The 18,680-nt window shown below is 41.1% G+C and overlaps 2 protein-coding genes across 2 annotated transcripts in view; one reads left to right on the top strand and one right to left on the bottom strand.

Annotated features, from left to right (window-relative positions):
• Nucleotides 1–18,680, top strand: part of LOC145445601 (gephyrin-like) — a 105,293-nt gene that overhangs the window by 7,472 nt on the left and 79,141 nt on the right. The window contains exons 3-18 of the mRNA XM_080323796.1: nucleotides 990–1,047; nucleotides 2,020–2,207; nucleotides 2,482–2,548; nucleotides 2,604–2,704; nucleotides 3,002–3,113; nucleotides 3,193–3,279; nucleotides 3,342–3,432; nucleotides 3,508–3,603; nucleotides 3,670–3,741; nucleotides 5,654–5,742; nucleotides 5,805–5,948; nucleotides 8,526–8,658; nucleotides 8,751–8,865; nucleotides 8,928–8,992; nucleotides 9,481–9,581; nucleotides 9,835–10,056. Of these exons, the coding sequence (XP_080179922.1) occupies nucleotides 990–1,047; nucleotides 2,020–2,207; nucleotides 2,482–2,548; nucleotides 2,604–2,704; nucleotides 3,002–3,113; nucleotides 3,193–3,279; nucleotides 3,342–3,432; nucleotides 3,508–3,603; nucleotides 3,670–3,741; nucleotides 5,654–5,742; nucleotides 5,805–5,948; nucleotides 8,526–8,658; nucleotides 8,751–8,865; nucleotides 8,928–8,992; nucleotides 9,481–9,581; nucleotides 9,835–10,056 (1,741 nt within the window). The remainder of the gene's footprint in view (nucleotides 1–989; nucleotides 1,048–2,019; nucleotides 2,208–2,481; nucleotides 2,549–2,603; nucleotides 2,705–3,001; nucleotides 3,114–3,192; nucleotides 3,280–3,341; nucleotides 3,433–3,507; nucleotides 3,604–3,669; nucleotides 3,742–5,653; nucleotides 5,743–5,804; nucleotides 5,949–8,525; nucleotides 8,659–8,750; nucleotides 8,866–8,927; nucleotides 8,993–9,480; nucleotides 9,582–9,834; nucleotides 10,057–18,680) is intronic.
• Nucleotides 10,678–18,607, bottom strand: LOC145445614 (uncharacterized). The gene is made up of 16 exons (XM_080323814.1): nucleotides 18,387–18,607; nucleotides 17,491–17,627; nucleotides 17,264–17,370; nucleotides 15,742–15,867; nucleotides 15,160–15,249; nucleotides 14,947–15,101; nucleotides 14,158–14,251; nucleotides 13,930–14,103; nucleotides 13,591–13,680; nucleotides 13,435–13,522; nucleotides 13,334–13,368; nucleotides 12,450–12,579; nucleotides 12,340–12,388; nucleotides 11,761–11,907; nucleotides 11,018–11,130; nucleotides 10,678–10,952 (listed from the first exon to the last, which is right to left on the bottom strand). Exons 1-16 carry the CDS (start codon nucleotides 18,509–18,511, stop codon nucleotides 10,879–10,881), a joined length of 1,734 nt encoding a protein of 577 aa, XP_080179940.1. The 5' UTR covers nucleotides 18,512–18,607; the 3' UTR covers nucleotides 10,678–10,878.

The raw sequence follows: 18,680 nt of genomic DNA, 5'->3' as shown, positions 1-18,680 counted from the left end.
ACCACAAGACTTCCAGTAAATATTCCAAAATCAGCTGTTTTCAATTTCGGTAAACTAACTTTTGATTTTTAAACAGTGCCCTTCTTTCCAGATTACAAAATATGGTGACCCTGATGAAAAGTAGCTTGGAATTTAAAACATAAAACCTACACTTGAATGTTGATATGTGGACTAGAATCAAGGATACTAACATACAGTCGGTCACGTAAACTCATTACCGGTTCAGTTTAAACAGCACCGTGGTTACGTTACGTGGTCAAAGTCATATACATGATCGAGATTCAAAATAAAGTCGACACATATAGTATTCCGTAGCAATAGTGTTACCATATTTTTGAAATCGGGAGGAGGGACACTTTCTAGAAAATAACAAAAGTCAGACTACCGGACTAGAAAACTGCTGGTTATAAAATATAGAAATGTCATCTTTCCGACCCGACTCCCGGATTACCCACTTCTTAAAGATGCTGCTGTGGGGTGACTAAAAGAAAAAGGTTGATTTTTCGAGTCCCACTCCGAACGACCGCATTACAGATTCTGCGCCATTTATCTTTAATTCAGCCTGTCCATTACCCTGGCTGTCAAAGCTATGGGAGGACGGATTTCCAAAATGGAGGACATTTAGGCATTCTCGGAGGACATTTTCGGTTTCCTGAAAATGGAGGACAAATCCTCCTAAAAGAGGATATACGGTACCCCTACGTAACAATGAAAGTCACAAGTCACTATTTCCATATATTACAGTCCAAAACTTGTTTGTTGTCATTGCTACACTACGAATTATTGCCTCAAAATATTTTGCGGTACGTTCCCAAATACCCAATTTGTGGGACAAGTCCATCAGTGCACGTGAATAGCAGTCATGATCACTCAAACGATGAACGGGTATGTCAAAAGTAATAGTGGAGGCTAAAAGGTTGTATATGATGGACGATAGCAATACCGCGAAAAGGATATTCGACGTATTCTTACAGTATATATATCTCCAGTTTCAGATCGGTGGTAAAAGCTTACAAAATCGTTCCAGACGAGGAGGATCAAATTGCGGTGAGTAAAGCCGATATCTCTCAAATTTGTGATCTTTATTCTCAGCGCGACTAAAATCACAGTCGAGCAGAAAACTGTAAATACTGGTGCAATAAACAAACAAAAAAATGTCGGCGCGCACATATATTGCCAACTCGAAATATCAATAGGCTACCATATAATCGTAAATGCGCATTGCACAATGAATATAGATTCGTGGATGCCATAAGTAGAGAAAAATTTGAATGGCGCAAATTGTTTTTCGAAATAATAATAATCAATTGATAAGGTCAGACGATTGTGCATCGTGTTGCATAATAACCGTAAACGAAGGGATAGTTATCTTAATGGTTCATATGCCAAATTTGTCAGGTTAAATAGTAAGTAAACGTTGTATAATACACCCCCACAAACCTGATACTTAAATGTTTACTTCTGGGCAACCGTAAGTATCAGGTCACTCAACCGAAACGTAATTAGTATGTATTCGTAAATTGATCACGTAAGGTGAACACATCAGAAATATTTGAAGACGCAACTATACGGATTAATTTCGTGTATATCTTACAATTTTCACCTTGAAAACCATGTAAATGATCAATCACACGTGACCAGTAGAGTTAAGTAACCTATACATAAATATTCCGAGGAGCGTCCGCCTTATGGTTGCATTTTAAACAGACTAAGGTGTTTTATACAGTGCTTTAAAACGTATAATTATGCCATTCATATGTACATATACTTTTGAAAAGACATGTAGTATGAGGCTATAGCCTGCGGAAGATTTGCACCCGATATGGTCGGCGTATACAATATGGAATGGTTGGAACCCTCGGAATCGTCGTCGGTACGACAGTTATAGCACGTAGTTATAGATCCTTTTCATTGGTACGGAATGGGTGTTCTGAAAATGATGATATGCCATCCCACCTACCTACAACAATGCCATGGCAAGTATAGTGAACCACGTTCTGACGATCACATGCATCACAGAACACTCTCAAAAACTGGAGCGACGATTTGGGACTCGAATTAGTGATTACCACTGGAGGAACTGGAATAGGGCCAAGGGATGTCACCCCAGAAGCGACAGCGAGCGTAATTGACAAAGAAACCCCGGGTTTTACAATTGCGATCATCACGGCTTCGCTAAAAGTCACGCCAGACGCTATGACTACCAGGTATATAACGCTCCGACAAAATTCCCAACATTTTTGAGATAGATGTGGTAAGTCGTGAGGTCAACGGACATTTTTATAATGGAAAATTCGCGATCTAGTTGGTACATTACCATGGATCTAATCGTCCGTAAGCACTTGATACTGAATCAATAATGCTTGCGTTCGCATCCTTGCCCAAGTGCCCATAATATCTCCTCAGAGTTGATGGCACAACTATTGAGGGTTGGATGAAATTTCGGAATGTATCGATTGCATATTTCCACCTTTTGCACAGACTCAAGTGCGGGATACGAGGATCAACCCTCATCATAAATGTACCGGGAAGTAAGAAGGCATCCTCAGTAAGTTGTGTGGATTGTAACGATGAATGAATTCGATTTGCAAATTCCCGTACAGGAATGTTTGAATGTTGTACTTCCCGCCATCCCACATGCTTTGGAATGCCTAAGTAATCAAGTGGAAAGAATGTGTTCATGTGCATCTGTTGAAGATTATCCGTGAGTTAATCGATTTTAGATGCCCAGACATAATGCATTTATGTAAATTATAGTAACCTGTATGTAACTGCCGATCCAATGCATTAGCGTAATTGTGTGTGAGGCTCCTGTGCGCCTTCTGGGAGTGCTATTATATAAACAGCAGAAAATTTGTCCGAGTCCATCATATACATCAGCCAATTTACGTCTGTGAAATTATTCATGGTTACTTGGATCGATGAGCGTAAGCTTGGACTTTAACATAGGTATTGCGGCACCGTATATTGATATTAATGTTTTTGTGTTATTTGCATGAAGAAATGTCAGAGCTGTCAAACGAAAATCATCCGTTGACAAGAATGACAGGCCTCGAGAAGATCAGAATCAACCGGGCGGGAAATCGGTCTGTTGTCGCAATGGGGAGCACGCCGTAAGATAATATTATATCTCTTCATCATAGAATATTACAACTAGGATCAAAGAACTTACGCTTAAATAAATCTGTTTAGCTCACATACAAGCCCGCCACTGTCATTAGCGTTTCCGAAGACGGCAGGGGATTAACCGACGTTGATATCGACAGTATATTATCCGCTGTAAGTTTTACGGCCCAAATCAACGAATTACGCGTTATAAATTCTCTTCCTCTCATCAACAGGAGGAAGGGACACTCACATTATCCTCATCCGCTTCCCAAAATCAAGTGACTGCTCTCACGAGTACTCCGATCAATCGGACTGTACGTATAGGTACGGCATAAGATTTCGTCTTGAAGGGATAACCAATAACCATGGTTTGCATAACTACAATATTTTTATCACAAGATGCCGGATCGCCAGACTGCGGCACGTTGGATGAGGCGATTCTTATAATAAACGATACCGTCAATAACCTAGGAGCGGAAGAAGGCCCCATTATCGGTAAATATCCAGCTCATTTAATAACTTAATTCCGAGCAACTAAAAAGAGGACAATGCTCGTTACAGACGCATTTGGTAAAATTCTGGCCGAGGATATCAGGGTTCAAGAAAGCGTGGCGGTGAACCAAAATTCACCAGGTAGGTGAACGGGTGCAGAGGTGCATCACTGCATATGAATGACAAGATGAACGAAACGATTACCCCTAGTTGCAAATCGGATATGAATAATAGCCTAATGTATGCTTTAAAGCAGTGGTTCTCAACCTTTTTCACCTCGCGGACCAGTAAAATTTCAAAAAATATTTGGCGGACCGGTGGACCATTAAATATTGAAATCAACACAAAATGTCAATTATGAAACCGTTTTTGTGCCTATGGTACTCTAGAGCAATGGTTCTCAAACTTATTTAGACACACCCTCCTTTATGATAGTGAAAAATTTCGCGCCCCCTCATCGTCATATTACAAAATGCAACTAGAATGCTGGCAATCCCAGGCATGGTTATGACTGTTGATAGAAAATTCTCAAATATGAAATTAAAACTACACACAGAGTAATAACAATGAAACGGTGGGAAATCCCACGGAGCGCGGAAAAATTTTCAGTAGACATCACTTTCGCGCCTCCTTCAGGTGCTTTCAAATTTGTTGGCATGCGAAATGAGAAGCAAAAAATAGGTTTGCGGGCCAGGCCAAAAAATTACATTGATTCATTCAGTGACAATATTTAAAACAATTTGAAACACGAAACACTCTCAACTCCCTTAAATCACATTTCTCCATGCTCCTTTTTCTATTGAGACATCAAAATGTATTTGGGATATTACAAAGCTTGTCTTGGTCCCGAGCTGTGCGTAGCGTGGCATTTAGCTTCGTTGTTTTGATAGTTTCTCTGGCAGATGCTCTGAAATCCGCACTCTCTCAGCCCTTCGCACTTTCTCATTATGCCGATTCAAAATCTCCAAACACGGCGACCTATATGCTCACCACAAAGGACATGACGTGTTTCCCTCTCACTGAAGTAAACAAATATTTAGTGCTCCAAATCTTCTTAAGTCTGGCTTCAGCCTCTACATCTTTTTTTGCCCGGCCTGTTCATCGTTTTTGGGTGACCTCTGCTTACGTGCACTGATTGACTTGTTTTACGGATTATGGCTTGAAAACGCATGACATGACAATTTAAATCACAGACCGGGTAATTCGTAATAACAACAAAAAAATTTGAACTATCAGGAAACCGTTACTTTTGACTTTAATTGTAACGGTACACATTGCTATATTTGCCGCATTTTGAATCCAGATTATACGACCTATATACGGAGGCTGCGTAATCACTGTGTACAATGTAATGTACGTACACAGATGAACAAGCAAGCTTGAAAGTATACGCATTTCCGGTTCAGTTTATGCAACCTTTGGATTTAGCATTCAAAACTAGGATTTATGTTTTAAATTCCAGGCTACTTTTCGCGGGCCAGTCAGAATCTCGTCGCGGGCCGCACTTTGCCCAGGTCTGAGTTAAATCGAACATGCTTCCAGGCCTAATGTTACCTCACAGAGTTCTGATTATGTTTAAATTTGGTGATTCATTTATTTAATCAATTGACAAGCCTTCAATATTTTGAATCTTGAAATCAAAGTGTAAAATTTTGAAATACCTGGCGGACCGGCAGAAAAGTCGTCGCGGACCGGCGGTTGAGAACCACTGCTTTAAGGAACATTTTGAATACTACTTGAATATCTATCTGCCTATGCCCGCTACTGCTACAACATGGGATATTGGTTCAACATCCGTAATTGTCCTAATATTGTATTTTCTACGATGACCGTGAGTCCAGACTCCATGTTTCTACTGCATCTAATTGATGTGCCCACCCACTGCTCATTGACCACGCATGTCAATTTGATAGCCCTAACTTTGAGGTAATAAAATGAGTCCTCTGTGATCGCAGGCCATTCCATGATAAGGAAGGATAGTAGCGTATAACATGGCGCAATCAAGTCTTGAGTTTGTGATAAATGTTTGAAGGAATGACATTTTGCCTTTAAGGTAACAATGAAATTCGAACGACGAATGCCGACGGTTTCAGTTCGAATTTACTAGATGACGGAAGCATTCAACCGGGTCTCCGCAATAAAGTAAGGTTGATCTCCAGATTATTTCACAATTTCTTTATCATTCATTTGAATTTTGAAATTAGGTATCCAACTCGCGAGACAATATCTTGGTGAAGAATGGGACCTTAGTCACAGCTTATCAGATAGGCTTGTTCGCCGCGCAAGGATTATCGACATGCCGCACTTTCAAGACACCCGTCGTTGGAGTATTGTCGATTGGGGAGAAGGTAACCGGAAAGGCCTATACGTAACGGACATGAGCAGATTTGGATTTTATTTCAAATTATGATCAGGATTTGCCATTTTTTCAGCGGCATCGAATTTGGAGATGGAATTCGTAATGATTCACAATGTTTAGAGCAGTGGTTCTTGACCTTTTTTCCTCCAGCGCCCTCTTTCAAAAATTTTCGTGCTCCAGCGCCCCCCCCCTCCCACCACATATTGTAAGGACAGTAATTAAGGCAATGGGTGAGAGGGAGGGCCGTAACATCACTTCGTCAATACCCCTAAAAACGATTGTCTTGGGCACCCATAGTGTGATAAACCAAACTCATGAGGACTTGGCCCACAAGAACCTCGTCGCGTGATTTCGAAGGTTCGATAGCAAAGTTTCTGTGGCTTGGTCGCCCTAGGAGCCAAAATTTTCTATAATGCATGAATGAAATAGGTTGTTTGTTTTTGTTTTGTGGTATTCATGGTGTTTGTCGACTACTATGGTCATTTATACTAGGTCGATATTCTGCATTATTTTCCGTAACTGCCGACTTATAGCACGGCCCACCTCTAGGATTTTGTATGACACCACTTTCACGGATGAGGTGGCGAGGAGGAGTCTAGGTAAACCTCCAACACTTAGGTTGTAATTGCATAAATATGTCACTATAAACTTTTTATCCTCTCAGCCCACGCTATCAGATTTACCAGTAGCGCTGAGTGAGCTGATGAATTGGAAAACGAAGGCCACGTAATTAATAAGTGAACATATTTAGGCGTGCCCGTTGGTACAATTATGTACACGTTATTTTGTTACCTCTTGTCCGCAATAGTCAAAAATTTATTGAAACGCATAGACGTATTAAACTAAAGTAATCAAACGATTCAAAATTGGTTATTTCGTCACTGGCAAATAATTGTCTCTGATAAATGTTATTTGTCCTGTGGGGTGCAGATTGCGACGACATGATAATGCGCCACGAGTGATCTAGGCACCTACGGACGATTAGACTTAGGCTAAACATGGAAGTTCACGCTCAACCTATGGGCAATCCTCTTCAGCTAAGGTTTTGTCGCTGGCGATCTTTTTGACACATTTCTCGGAGTCCCATATTCACCGGAACTTCATGTGTTCGTGCATCGTGACGTGGTAATGGCCGACGCCTAAATGTCTATTTTTATTTTCTATAACTAGGCGTATTCTTTCGTGGGCGAGTCCTAAAAACATGTTTAATTTATGTACATTCACCGAAATAATTTATGGCGCCCTCCAAGCTAACCGATTGAGGGCTTGGGTTGCAGCAGTTTCGGTCTTGGCAAGAGGTCAAAGTTCAGCTGGTCTTTTTGGGATCGGAAACATTTCGCGCTTTAATCGCGCTCGAGGACCATTCGACTACAATAAACCATATAATAATTGTGTGTGGTATATTCAGGGTCAAATCAACGTTGTTATATCAACAATCGGGTATGGCCAAACACTCTGTGGTTCGAACCCTCCTGAATTTACTTCGGCGATTGGCAATAAGGGGAAATTAATGGTATTGGATTTTTTCTCTGTGCTTTGTGTAACTATAAGTAAGTCAACTGAGAATTAGATGCATCAGATATATGCACATTGACTTTAGTACTGTGTCCAGTTATTAATTCTAACATGAATATATTCCAAACGAAGCAATTCATATTATATAATGTTAATGCAAGGTTGTGAACCACAACACGAGATAGTATCATCCTTTATGATACGATGAAGAAATATTCTGACCATTTAATTTTGTAGCTCTCAAATACAAGTATATATAATTAGTTATTCATTTCGTGCACAAAGCGTCAATCAAAATTGATATACAGTGCCTCCTTCTTCGATTTTCACACGCTGTGCGCTGCGGGATATAATACCTAATTCGAAACATTTAGTTGAAAATAGCCCTAGCAAGTGTGACGGCAGGGTTTTAAATAACGGGAAATTGGTCAAAATCTAAATGGAAAAGAACGCGCGATTCGTTGTAAATGAATTATAATAACCCACAACATTCATGTAAACATATGCAGCAAACATCGTCGCGTATAGCGCGACCAACAATTTCAGGGTTTGGCATGTTTTGTGCAATGTTAATTTGTTCGGAATACTCATTAAGACTACCACATCATCTACGGCATTTTTCTTCAGCGCCCCCCTGAGCCCAGCGCCCCCCATATCGCCCCCTGAGCGTTTCCTCCCCCTTAAAAATCGCCAGCGCCCCTTGGGGGGTGCTGGAGGCAAGGTTAAGAACCACTGGTTTAGAGTATTCCCTATAGTAACTGGATATGGACTTGAAAATACAATTCCGCTTATCTCTGCTGCGTACCGTATCCAATCCATCCATACAACGTACGAACAGAACAGAACAATCCCTCTTCTGACTACATCCGAGTTCGGGACGTAGGCATAATGATGTGATAGTATTATTGTGACGTCGTCGACAACAATACAACATTAAGACGATGCATTTGGTGTATTCAGGCCTACTGCCTATAGGGCTACAAACACACTCCATTTGTGTGACACTACCCGGTATGATAGCCAAGGATTCGTTATTTCTAAAATATTACAGGATAAAATTATTGCGAACCACGTGACGTCACAAATACATCTGCAGCAGAACTCGGTGAAATTGTTGGATCTGGGAATCACAGGGCATAATTGGGCGTTGCTGCCGGAAGTTTTCAGATCGTCAATGTCCAAAGGTGCGGTGAGAAAACCACCATCCTATAAGTCTATTTGGTAGACCCAAGTAGTTAAGGAAGATGACTCATTATGAACATGCTGAAATTTACAGCCGACATCATCGTAGTGATCAGCACTCTAGAAGCGTGTCGTGAGATGGCTTCATCACTTCTTGCGAAAATATTTGGCGCCAAACTGCACTTTAGTTCCTTGTCGGCGGTTACCAGGTAACGTGATATGTCACGACCTTGGTCGACCGATCTAAATTATTACATTTGTCGTGATACAGGGAGAAGAGCTACTTCATGACTACGAACCGCAATGAGGGGCAAAACTTGTTTTTCATTGTACCAGGTGAGCGGTATATATACGTAATTTACATTCGAAGTATGATTATTCAACAAAACTGTGAATGAATACCGAGCATCCGCGAATTGGCCGATACACGGTAGCGAGAAAATGTATCGGGAGTACAGCATGATTTATATATTTTCGTGTCGAAGTATGTCCAAAATATCGGAAATACCAATCCGCATGTTTGGGGCTGCAGCCGCGCTTCCTATATATCTGTTTCTCCTGCATGCTATCAGAGTTACATAATGATAGATGATGCAGAAACCCAAGCTACTTAAAACATGAAAGGGGGATCAGGTGTAATCGGAGAAAAAAAGCACATATCATTTTACTTCGATCGAAAACGTGTTGTCACGCGTTTGCTGTGTTATATTTCACACAGCGCAACCGACACAAAAACGGATGTAGCTTGATCCCCACGTCTATCCGCGTCGGTTTCGGCATGGCCCACGTGTCGGTTTCATGTCAATTCTCGATATTTCACACAGAAAACCCAGCCGGATCGGCAATATGCTCCCTCGCGCTGATACCGTCCTACCGAAAGCTAGCCGGGTATCAAGAAATACGACACCGCAAAATTACAGCCGAGGTAAGCTGACCGCGATGCGCGAGGTTGCTCGAATTCCCAGATAAGATACCAAGATAAGAATTGGAATTCACGTTTATACATCGAAATAGACAACGAACGCGTGATATCAGTGAGAAATACTGGGATCACATAACCACATCCTCGTTAATTCCGACATTAAGACGATATGTCAGAATATTAATGGATGTGAGTCCTCTCTAGTATGTGAACGTGAATGCAGACTGCTCTCGAAACGCATCCCGTAACCTTTCAGTTCCCGCAAGATAAAGATTTGCGTGACGAGCCGGAATATTTACAATGCAAAGTTACCGGTCAGCAGGGTGGCGCGCCCGTGGTGGAAACGTTTATCAGCAACGAGAAAAACTCTGGCAGACAGTTCCAGTACGGTATCAACGCCCTCGCCGTACTTCCGGCAAGAGACGGCGGTCGCAATTCGGTAAGGAAAGGGGACAACGTGGATGTACTCGTGATCGATGTAAATAACGGGAACTGAGTCACAATATCGTGTCGGAATTCATCCAAGCCCAACTGTACGAGAAGAGTCGTTTTTCCCGCGCGAGTAACGGACGACGCAGCTGCATGCTTTGCGTTGGAAGAGACCGAAAATACGATACAAGATTCGTGTTCGAGACATTTTTATATAACACAAGTTCCAGCGGTTCTGTATTTACCTGTTTCAACGAATCTGTTGGTAACACAACGGCTCATGTTGACTGCAATTCATAATTTACATCAGTTTCGCCGCGGTACCTACAATAAATTTCTTGTATAGCCGTTTACGGAATGTGCATTTCGCGCGTAGTCGGTGGTTTTATTTTGAAGATTACCTTAGCAACAAGCAATGGGTTATGCATTCCAGATATTTTTGCCTTCAATTTCTCAACTGCAGGTAAATGAAATGTTTAGTGTCGCCACAATGGAATCTTCACGACTCCATACCATTCAAGATCCCACTAGCAATCGGCAAATTCATTTCAGTCGCGCACCGTATGTACACTTGTGCAGTACATGTATGTCGTATGTACACTGTACAGTACATCGCGGTGAAAGTATAAGTCTATTACTTTACTGCGTTGTTATAAATAAAAATGCGGAGTCACTGTCTCAATACATCTGCTGTATTCGTGTCGGAGCACAAAGAATCACACTATCTGGTCTTTCCGAAGAACTACACATAGAACGATTTGTAATAAGAAACAAAAGTAATCAATAAGAACGATTAGGCGAAAATAAATACAACTTCTAAAAAATCAACTCTTTAAAATCTCCTGTTGAAACATCTATAAAATCCTTCATCCTAGCAGTTGTATATCAGAACTTCTGAGAAACCTTCATCCTGGCTCAAGTGGACTCTTCCTGCCTTCGCGTGTACTAAAGATATAGAGGTACATTATACGGACTCCCTGAGTGGCAGATGTACAACCCGATGGTCTCACCTAGTAATGAATAAAACCTTTTGGCAGCTTCGGCTTTAGTCACCATGCCAGGTGGTGCTATCTCACTGAAACTGGTCACCTCGTCATGCTGCCCCCAATGTCTTTGCACCTCACTATCGCGAGACAAAACTTAATGTTACGAGGCTAGGAACCTGGGCTCTACTTCACGGAAATGTCGTTTCTACGAATATTGGTTACCCCGTGGCCTAATGCATAAGAACCAGTGCAACATATTTTGGATGTTGAGAACCAATCCAGTTTTCAAGGCTTGCACGGTAGCAACAAGGTACCGAAACTATACTTCTCGTCGAAACAATAACTCTTAATATGAAGGCCGTGTGACTTCCTTACTAAAAAATACCCTCGCTACTCAGCTGGAATTATTACAACTGATACTCGACTGGGACTCATATTCAAATCTAGACAGCACTAAAAATGGCTCTTGATTCGTTGGCATATATCTCTGCTGCCTCTGATTTGTTTGTGATGTGATATTGGCCTTGCGTATGCACTGGAATTTGGTTATTGTATAAGAGGTCAATGCTTTCCAACATAGACGGTCAACACTGTATTATGTCAGTAGCAACAAACAATACTCCAATGGAACATTAGTAATGTCAGTCTGTGTTTGAAAATACATGACCCAACATCTAACACCAACCTAAATGCCTGAACATTGAACAATCTACGAACAATAGACCTGTTATCTGAAACATGAAATCGATGGACTTGAAATGGCTTACTCCATCACAGATATCTCCTGCATCCTGAGCAAATCCTCTTCAGCAATAGGCATCAGCTCCAAGTCGTCACCAGGCGGTGGCATAGGAAACTCTTCAGGTATGGGTTGCTCCTCCGCAATTCTGTCGTCTATGTTCTCCTGGGGCACTCTACATGAAACAGTTACGTTATCTAGGCAAAATTAATAACAGGTCAGAGGAGAGCTCGGAAAACTTTCTCGGTTTACGCCTACTTGGTTACATTTTTAGACTGAGCTCACTTCTACTTAACAGTTTGCACCTTTTTATGCAAACCTAGACCTAGAATATTGACTGTATTACTGACTTGGAAATTTATACTAACGCAGAAGTAGCAATGTTCAATCAAGTTTAAAATGGAAGCCGCCTACCATCAACTACTTTAGTAACTAGTGCAAATAGGCAAACCCTACTTGAGAACTCTGAAAAACTAGAAATACTTAGTGACTGAAAATCAATGTGAGCAATGACTACTTTGACGACCAGTCGGCAACTCATCCTAATCAACCAAGAGAAGTCAATAAGAACATTCTACAAATGTGCCTACATCAAAAAGTAACTCACATTTCCGACACGTTACCACCAAATTCAGACACCCGACTCGCATCCATTTCTAGAAACAAAACACTCTCTTCGGAAAAAGAAAAATATTGTGTCTCAAGCTGAAACATTACTTGGAGTACGGCGCCGGGATCGTGACTGGTCAGTCAGTAGCAGGGACTCGTCCTCGGGTAAAGCGCCGATTCCCAATCCGTCCCGTACATTTGATATATCTCGAGCAGTATGGATTGAGGATTCCTCGGTCTGTGAAATTTGAAACCACGAAAGAACGCGGACTTGATATCAGTACATCACAAGTGGTGACGAGTCGGTAACAAAGTAACCTAGAAAAGCTACCGTCACACTGAGTCCAAAAATATAAACTAAAATCTGGTCAGTGCACTGGAACTTTACCCAAAATTGCCCTCCACATTTCAAATCTCCATTGCCCCGAACAATTAGAGTGTCACATTACAATCACGATTTCAGTGCCCTGACCAGATATTAATACATATTTTTGGAATCAGCGCGACAGTAGCTTTCGATCAAGTGCAGTTTCATTAAATTCTACGTTCCGCTCGTCAGCTGTAGAATTGTCACAAATCGTAAATTCGCTCTCGCGAAACGCTCTAACTTCCAGCATCAGTCAAGCTGCACAAAGCAATAAAATCGGCCGTTGCCATCCAATTTATTGTTTACATACGAAAGATCAGTCGCCTTGAAAATTTGCATGACTCGAATCGTGACTCGATCTTACAATTTCTAAATGACTTGACCTGACTCGAGTCAAAATCTGCAGTGACTCGGAATGACTTGCGACTTTCTAGTGACTTGATTCCAATGCAGTTGCCAAGTCATGATTTGACATATTATAATTCACACATACGTCCAATGTGCAAACCAAAATTCAGTAGATGGTTGTGTTACATTCAATTTTCACATTGACATCTACCAGTTAACTCAAAACTTCCAGAGGGGCAAGTAATGAAAACGTAATGAGCACAAACATCATACTAACCGTTTCTGTGACGTCCACCTGCTGAGGACTGGACACTGGAAATTAATAGGAGACAGAAATTTGACAAAATATATTGACAATTTCATATCAATGTAGCTTACATTCCGACAGTATACTCTGCACCCTGAATCTATACATGTTTTGAAGTACGCCTTGATCGTCAACCTGCCTTTCTCGAGCGGTTCCAATCTGTAATTCATAGCATTTCCGCACACGTAAGTCATGAAGATTGGAAAATGAATCATTTTTTCACTTACCCTTGCTATTTCAAAATGTGGATGCAAAAACGTAGGAGCAGCAGTCAACATATCCATCGGAACGAAGTTCAGAGGCTCGTCAAGCAAACCCTTAAATTTCAATCAATTGCAATTCATGATGTCACAAAAAGTAGTTCCAGTAACCATTCAAAAGAGTAGTACCTGTTTTAAAAATAATTTATTTGTAAAAAAACTAGAAAATACATGTCGTCGTTTGGCGTGAATCATGACACCGGCATTCTTATGTGATGTGCTTGCAGCCATTGCTAGCTCTGAATCATCACTACTAAGTACTAACACAGGTACCGCCAGTTTACAAAATAATGACAATTTCGATACCTCATCTCGGTATTCTTCGAATGTTCTACTCTTCGTTGCGATTTGTTTCTTGATTTCATTCGCCGTACGCTCCACCTTCGGATCCACGATTAGTTTCCGTGGCTTTTTATGCCTCCTAACCGGCAACTCGTACTCATTCAGAGATCCCAAATTCAGCGAGCTTGACTCAGGAGCCTACGCAATTCGACAGTCTCAAAGAAAATCGTAACTTAAAAAGCATGTACGAACCGCAGGCGGCGCTTCCTCTTCTAATGGAACTGCGAGCACAGACTCTTCGTCTCTGGCCCCTTTTCTTCGCCTTTTTGGTGGCTTGGGCATTGTTCTACAACATTAAAATTATCAATTATTCGACCAAGGTTGTAATGACTCGAGTCACAATTTTTCCTTGACTCGTACTCGAGTCATTGCACGTGACTCGACACATTCTATTTGACTATCCAAGTCTTGTATATCGAGACCGATAATTGAAAAATAGGCCCATAAAATGTTATATATCTGTTTGAATAAATATGTCTGCGGTGAGAGAAATGAGTATAATAATTAGAGCTGGGAACAATGATTCGAGTTGAATAGTAAAAGACGATTTTTTCGAGTACTGAAAATATACGCTCCTCGCCATTGCAAGTTAATTTATCAACGAGAATTGTGGTTTCGGTAATTTTTGCCACTGTAGACGCCTTGAAACCTTGATTGGCCTATCGCAGCATACGAAACATATTGTACAAAGCCATGAACGTTGATGGAGATAACACAGTTACGAAGTTATGATCATCCGTATGGTCGAAAAAATACCACAGTATCTTATTGTGATGAATAACGGGCATTATATTCTTTGTGGTGGCATAAAAGGTACGTATTTGAACAATAAACACTACGACTTGGTCTCAACCCGTTGCTCTCTGACTTGGACTCAGACTTGACACGAGTCAAAACTATAAAAGTCCAAGAGTTGCGACTCGGAACCTTCCGATTTGATTACAACCCTGATTTGACCCTAACCGTTTTGGTATGACTCACGGCGTCTCTGTCATCATAGCAGCCGGAGGAGTGGTTACTTCAGGAACTTGCGCTGGAACAATGGAGTCCAAAAATCCACTCCTCTGTTTACCGAGACTCTCCAGGTCCTCCATCTCGAATGGCGCAGCTTCGGCACCAAATATTATGTCTCCATCCTGAATATAAATCACTTCATACAACGAACATAAAACGTTATAGGCGGTGATTTGATACCTCGCGCAACGTCGGGATTTCTTCGTTCATAGTGATCTCGCTCACATCTACGACGGCATGCGTTGACGTTCGTCTCCGTTTTTTGCTATCCTAGATAATTCAAGACAGGCATTGTGTCATATGCAAAATGGATTTATCCGCAATATGACCATCCAAAAGATATTAGGAAATGTACAAAGGACTAGGTCCAGATTAAGAAAGTGGAAAAGATCAGCTTGACCAACCAAATGAGACTAGAAAATGTACAGTGGAAAAAGTGGGAACGATAGGCCTGGCCATCCAAAATATATTAAAAAATGTTCAGTGGACTAGGTGCAGAGTCAGTAGGTGTAAGAGACGGGCCTGACTATCCAAAAGACACTAAGACAGTGGACAAGTTCCCGAATCAGGAGATGGAAAAGATGGACATGACCATACAAAAGTTATGAGAAAATGTACAGTGGACTAGCTTCAGACGGAGAAGCTGGAAAAGATGGACAAACAAATTTTCTTATGCTAGCACATGCGAAAGAATGAAGAGAATCTGGCAGTTATCAAAACAAGCCCTATCGCGAAGTGAGGACATCTAAAGCACAAACTCACATCTGAGGACGATGAGGATTCTTCGGATGTGGTGCGCGGAGGTAGCATGGGAAGCATGTCCAAGTTAGCGCCGTAGACTTCCCCGAACATTGGATCAGCGTCAAATCTGATGTCCAACTGGAAATTCTGGGATGGTATTAAAGGCAAATGACTTTTCCACATATTGGTTAAAACTTGTGCTATGTGAACACGCTTTCCTGTCCATATTATGCCCAGCAATTTAGGTAATTGCTAGGGATGGTGTGAACCTCTAAAAGGTTCTGGTTCGTGTGAACGCGAACCTTTTTGAAAGGTTCTGTGTGAACACGAACGTGAACCTCATGACGTCACGGCACGTCATATTGCTAATTCCTACCTATCCTTCAATGAAATGATAGCCTATATTAATGTACACGATACCTAGCGACGATTCGGGCAGCATTACGTCACAATGCTGAAATACATATTGACGTTTTAAACGTCGCCAAATGTATCAACTGGGGCAATCAAATAATATAATAATCTCATAAAATCAATATCTTCCGTCGCTTTGCCAACAATTTTGACGAGGACTTACCAGGGAATATAAGGGAAGGAAGGGACGTAGTTTATTTTTGTCTTTGATGTTCTTGCGGCATATACACCGACTCATGATATACATACACACGATCTGCGTATATGCATACCATGAGTAGGCTACATGATGTGCATATGTCGTCGGGCAAGGAAGATGCAGATTATAGCCTTGTAGCAGGGTTGGGATGACTCGAGTCATGACTTAACTCAAGTCAGACTCGAGTCACCTTTTTCGTATGACAGTTCGGAAAATGTATTCGGCGTCTGAGTATTGCTACATTGATATTGAGCAGAGTGTGAAACGGGTTTCTATACTTGCTCTCGATATTACCCCATTAACAAGTTATACAGCAGTAGCCAACGCCTCAATCGCACCGATTTGGTTTTAATGATCCAGTAAACATATGAAGTAAAGATTGACCCCATACGCCTGCTAGATTGATTAATGGAATAAGCATCATTCGCTGACTATAGGCCTACGTAGCTTATTTCGACCGTGATGTTTTTTGATTGTGGGTCAAGCTCGCAGCAGAGAGTCAATAAATATTTACAAACGGAAAGTTGGTTATTTCGAGCAAACTTTTGCAACAAAGCAAGTAAAACTTTTGAGATTGTCAAAGTACATGCTCGTTTAGTGATGATTTTTATGCCTATAGCGCCATGCATATAGAGTGGCCTGCAGTTGAAATGCAATAAATTTGAACCAACGATGTTGTAATGAAGTGAAAATTGTAGTATATGAAAAAGGTTCACAGTGCAGAACCTACCAAGGTTCTGTTGTGAACGCGAACCTCTAAATTTCCGAGGTTCACACACAGAACGCGAACGTGAACCTCACGTTCACACCATCCCTAGTAATTGCAACACATCTACTATTGTGTTCATTGCATACAATATATATATGTACTTGGCCCAGTAATTTCATAATGGCTGGTACTAAGATAGGGATGATATTTTGTCATTATACTTCAACAGGGCCATGTGATTTTCGAGACTTTTTCGCTTGTGGAAGCGACAAGTCTTGCAGCGCACGCTTTCTTATGACCACAGACTTCCAGGAGGACACTGCATCATCTGAAGAAAATGGAATCATGTTATGGCACTTTAACAATAAAGCAATCAAAGATATGCCATATAATTGATATGACTTATAGGCTTTCGCACCACTAATTAATTTCACACATTTATACTTACCGAGGATATATGAAACCTTCCAATTGTAACATACAGCGACACCGTAGACGAGTTGAGCTGACAATCTCAATGAAAAGCCGGTGATACTTCCCATGCGCGAATCTGCCCTTGGCCTTATGTATTTTTTGAGAGCTTGACTGTTAATAGAAAAACAAAAATGTAAATTACACGAACATATGCAGGTTTGTAGGAATTCACAGATTCACTGATGAAATAATATTGGCTCAAAATTTCATAATTTAGATATTTTTATATTAATGGCACGATGGTACATAACGTAGGCTACGAGTATGCACTACAATAGTCAATTGTACTAGGGTATATCGATGGTTTTTATAGCAGCGTTGTTGAGGCTAGAGTAAATATAGAAACTGGTTGCATACCAGACTGGAATCAGTGGTTGTTTTCGACAGCATGTTGTGCGTGACAGACGGATTTCTCGCGTGATTGGAAAATTTCATCCGTGTGACGAAAATATTTTTCGTACTGATTCGATACTGAATTACTTATTAAATGTAACATTGTGTTAAAATAGATCTGGTATACGCCGGACTAGAGTTACGCCGTATATTCGCTGTTATGCAAATGCCACGCTTGCTTGCGTTCATTGTTAAGCGCAAGCGCCTTATTCTGAATCTGGACTCTGGTATCGCTTTGTGACGTCATCATAATTCATTAATCGGCGTGATCTGATAAAAATGCTCGCGTTACGTTGCGCGTGCCGTTGTCACCGATTCTACTCTGGGTTGCATCTTGCAATTTGCAAATGAACATCTGGCTAGAAATCACTGCAAAAATATTTTGTTGGGCTGGTAACGGTACCGAAGTACGATAGCATTGATCCGTAATATTGGAAGGTACATATCCTGAGAGTAATAGGTACAGTAGCAACTCACCAAACTTCAAACACATCTAAAGACTCCAGCTGGCGACGTTTCAACTTTTCTTTCTTCACAGCGGCTCTCCATATCAGAGTAAATTTTCCTTTAGGACCCACCAGTAATTCGTGGGCGAAAAACATGATGACTTCGGCGATAAATGAGATAAAATCAGTAATGCAGTGACGCTTCAGCAAGGTTACCAAGATAACCGACAGCTAACTTTCATGTATTTTCATTTGATTCCCGCCCTTTTTCACGACTATATAGCTCTGTCTTTCATTTTGAAAAATTAAACGTACAATACAGTCC

This window comes from Botryllus schlosseri, chromosome 8 (assembly GCF_051294905.1).
Source record: "Botryllus schlosseri isolate E-star chromosome 8, Bs_hap1, whole genome shotgun sequence".
Classification (NCBI taxonomy): Eukaryota; Metazoa; Chordata; class Ascidiacea; order Stolidobranchia; family Styelidae; genus Botryllus; species Botryllus schlosseri.
This window is presented reverse-complemented; position numbering and strand designations above follow the sequence as displayed.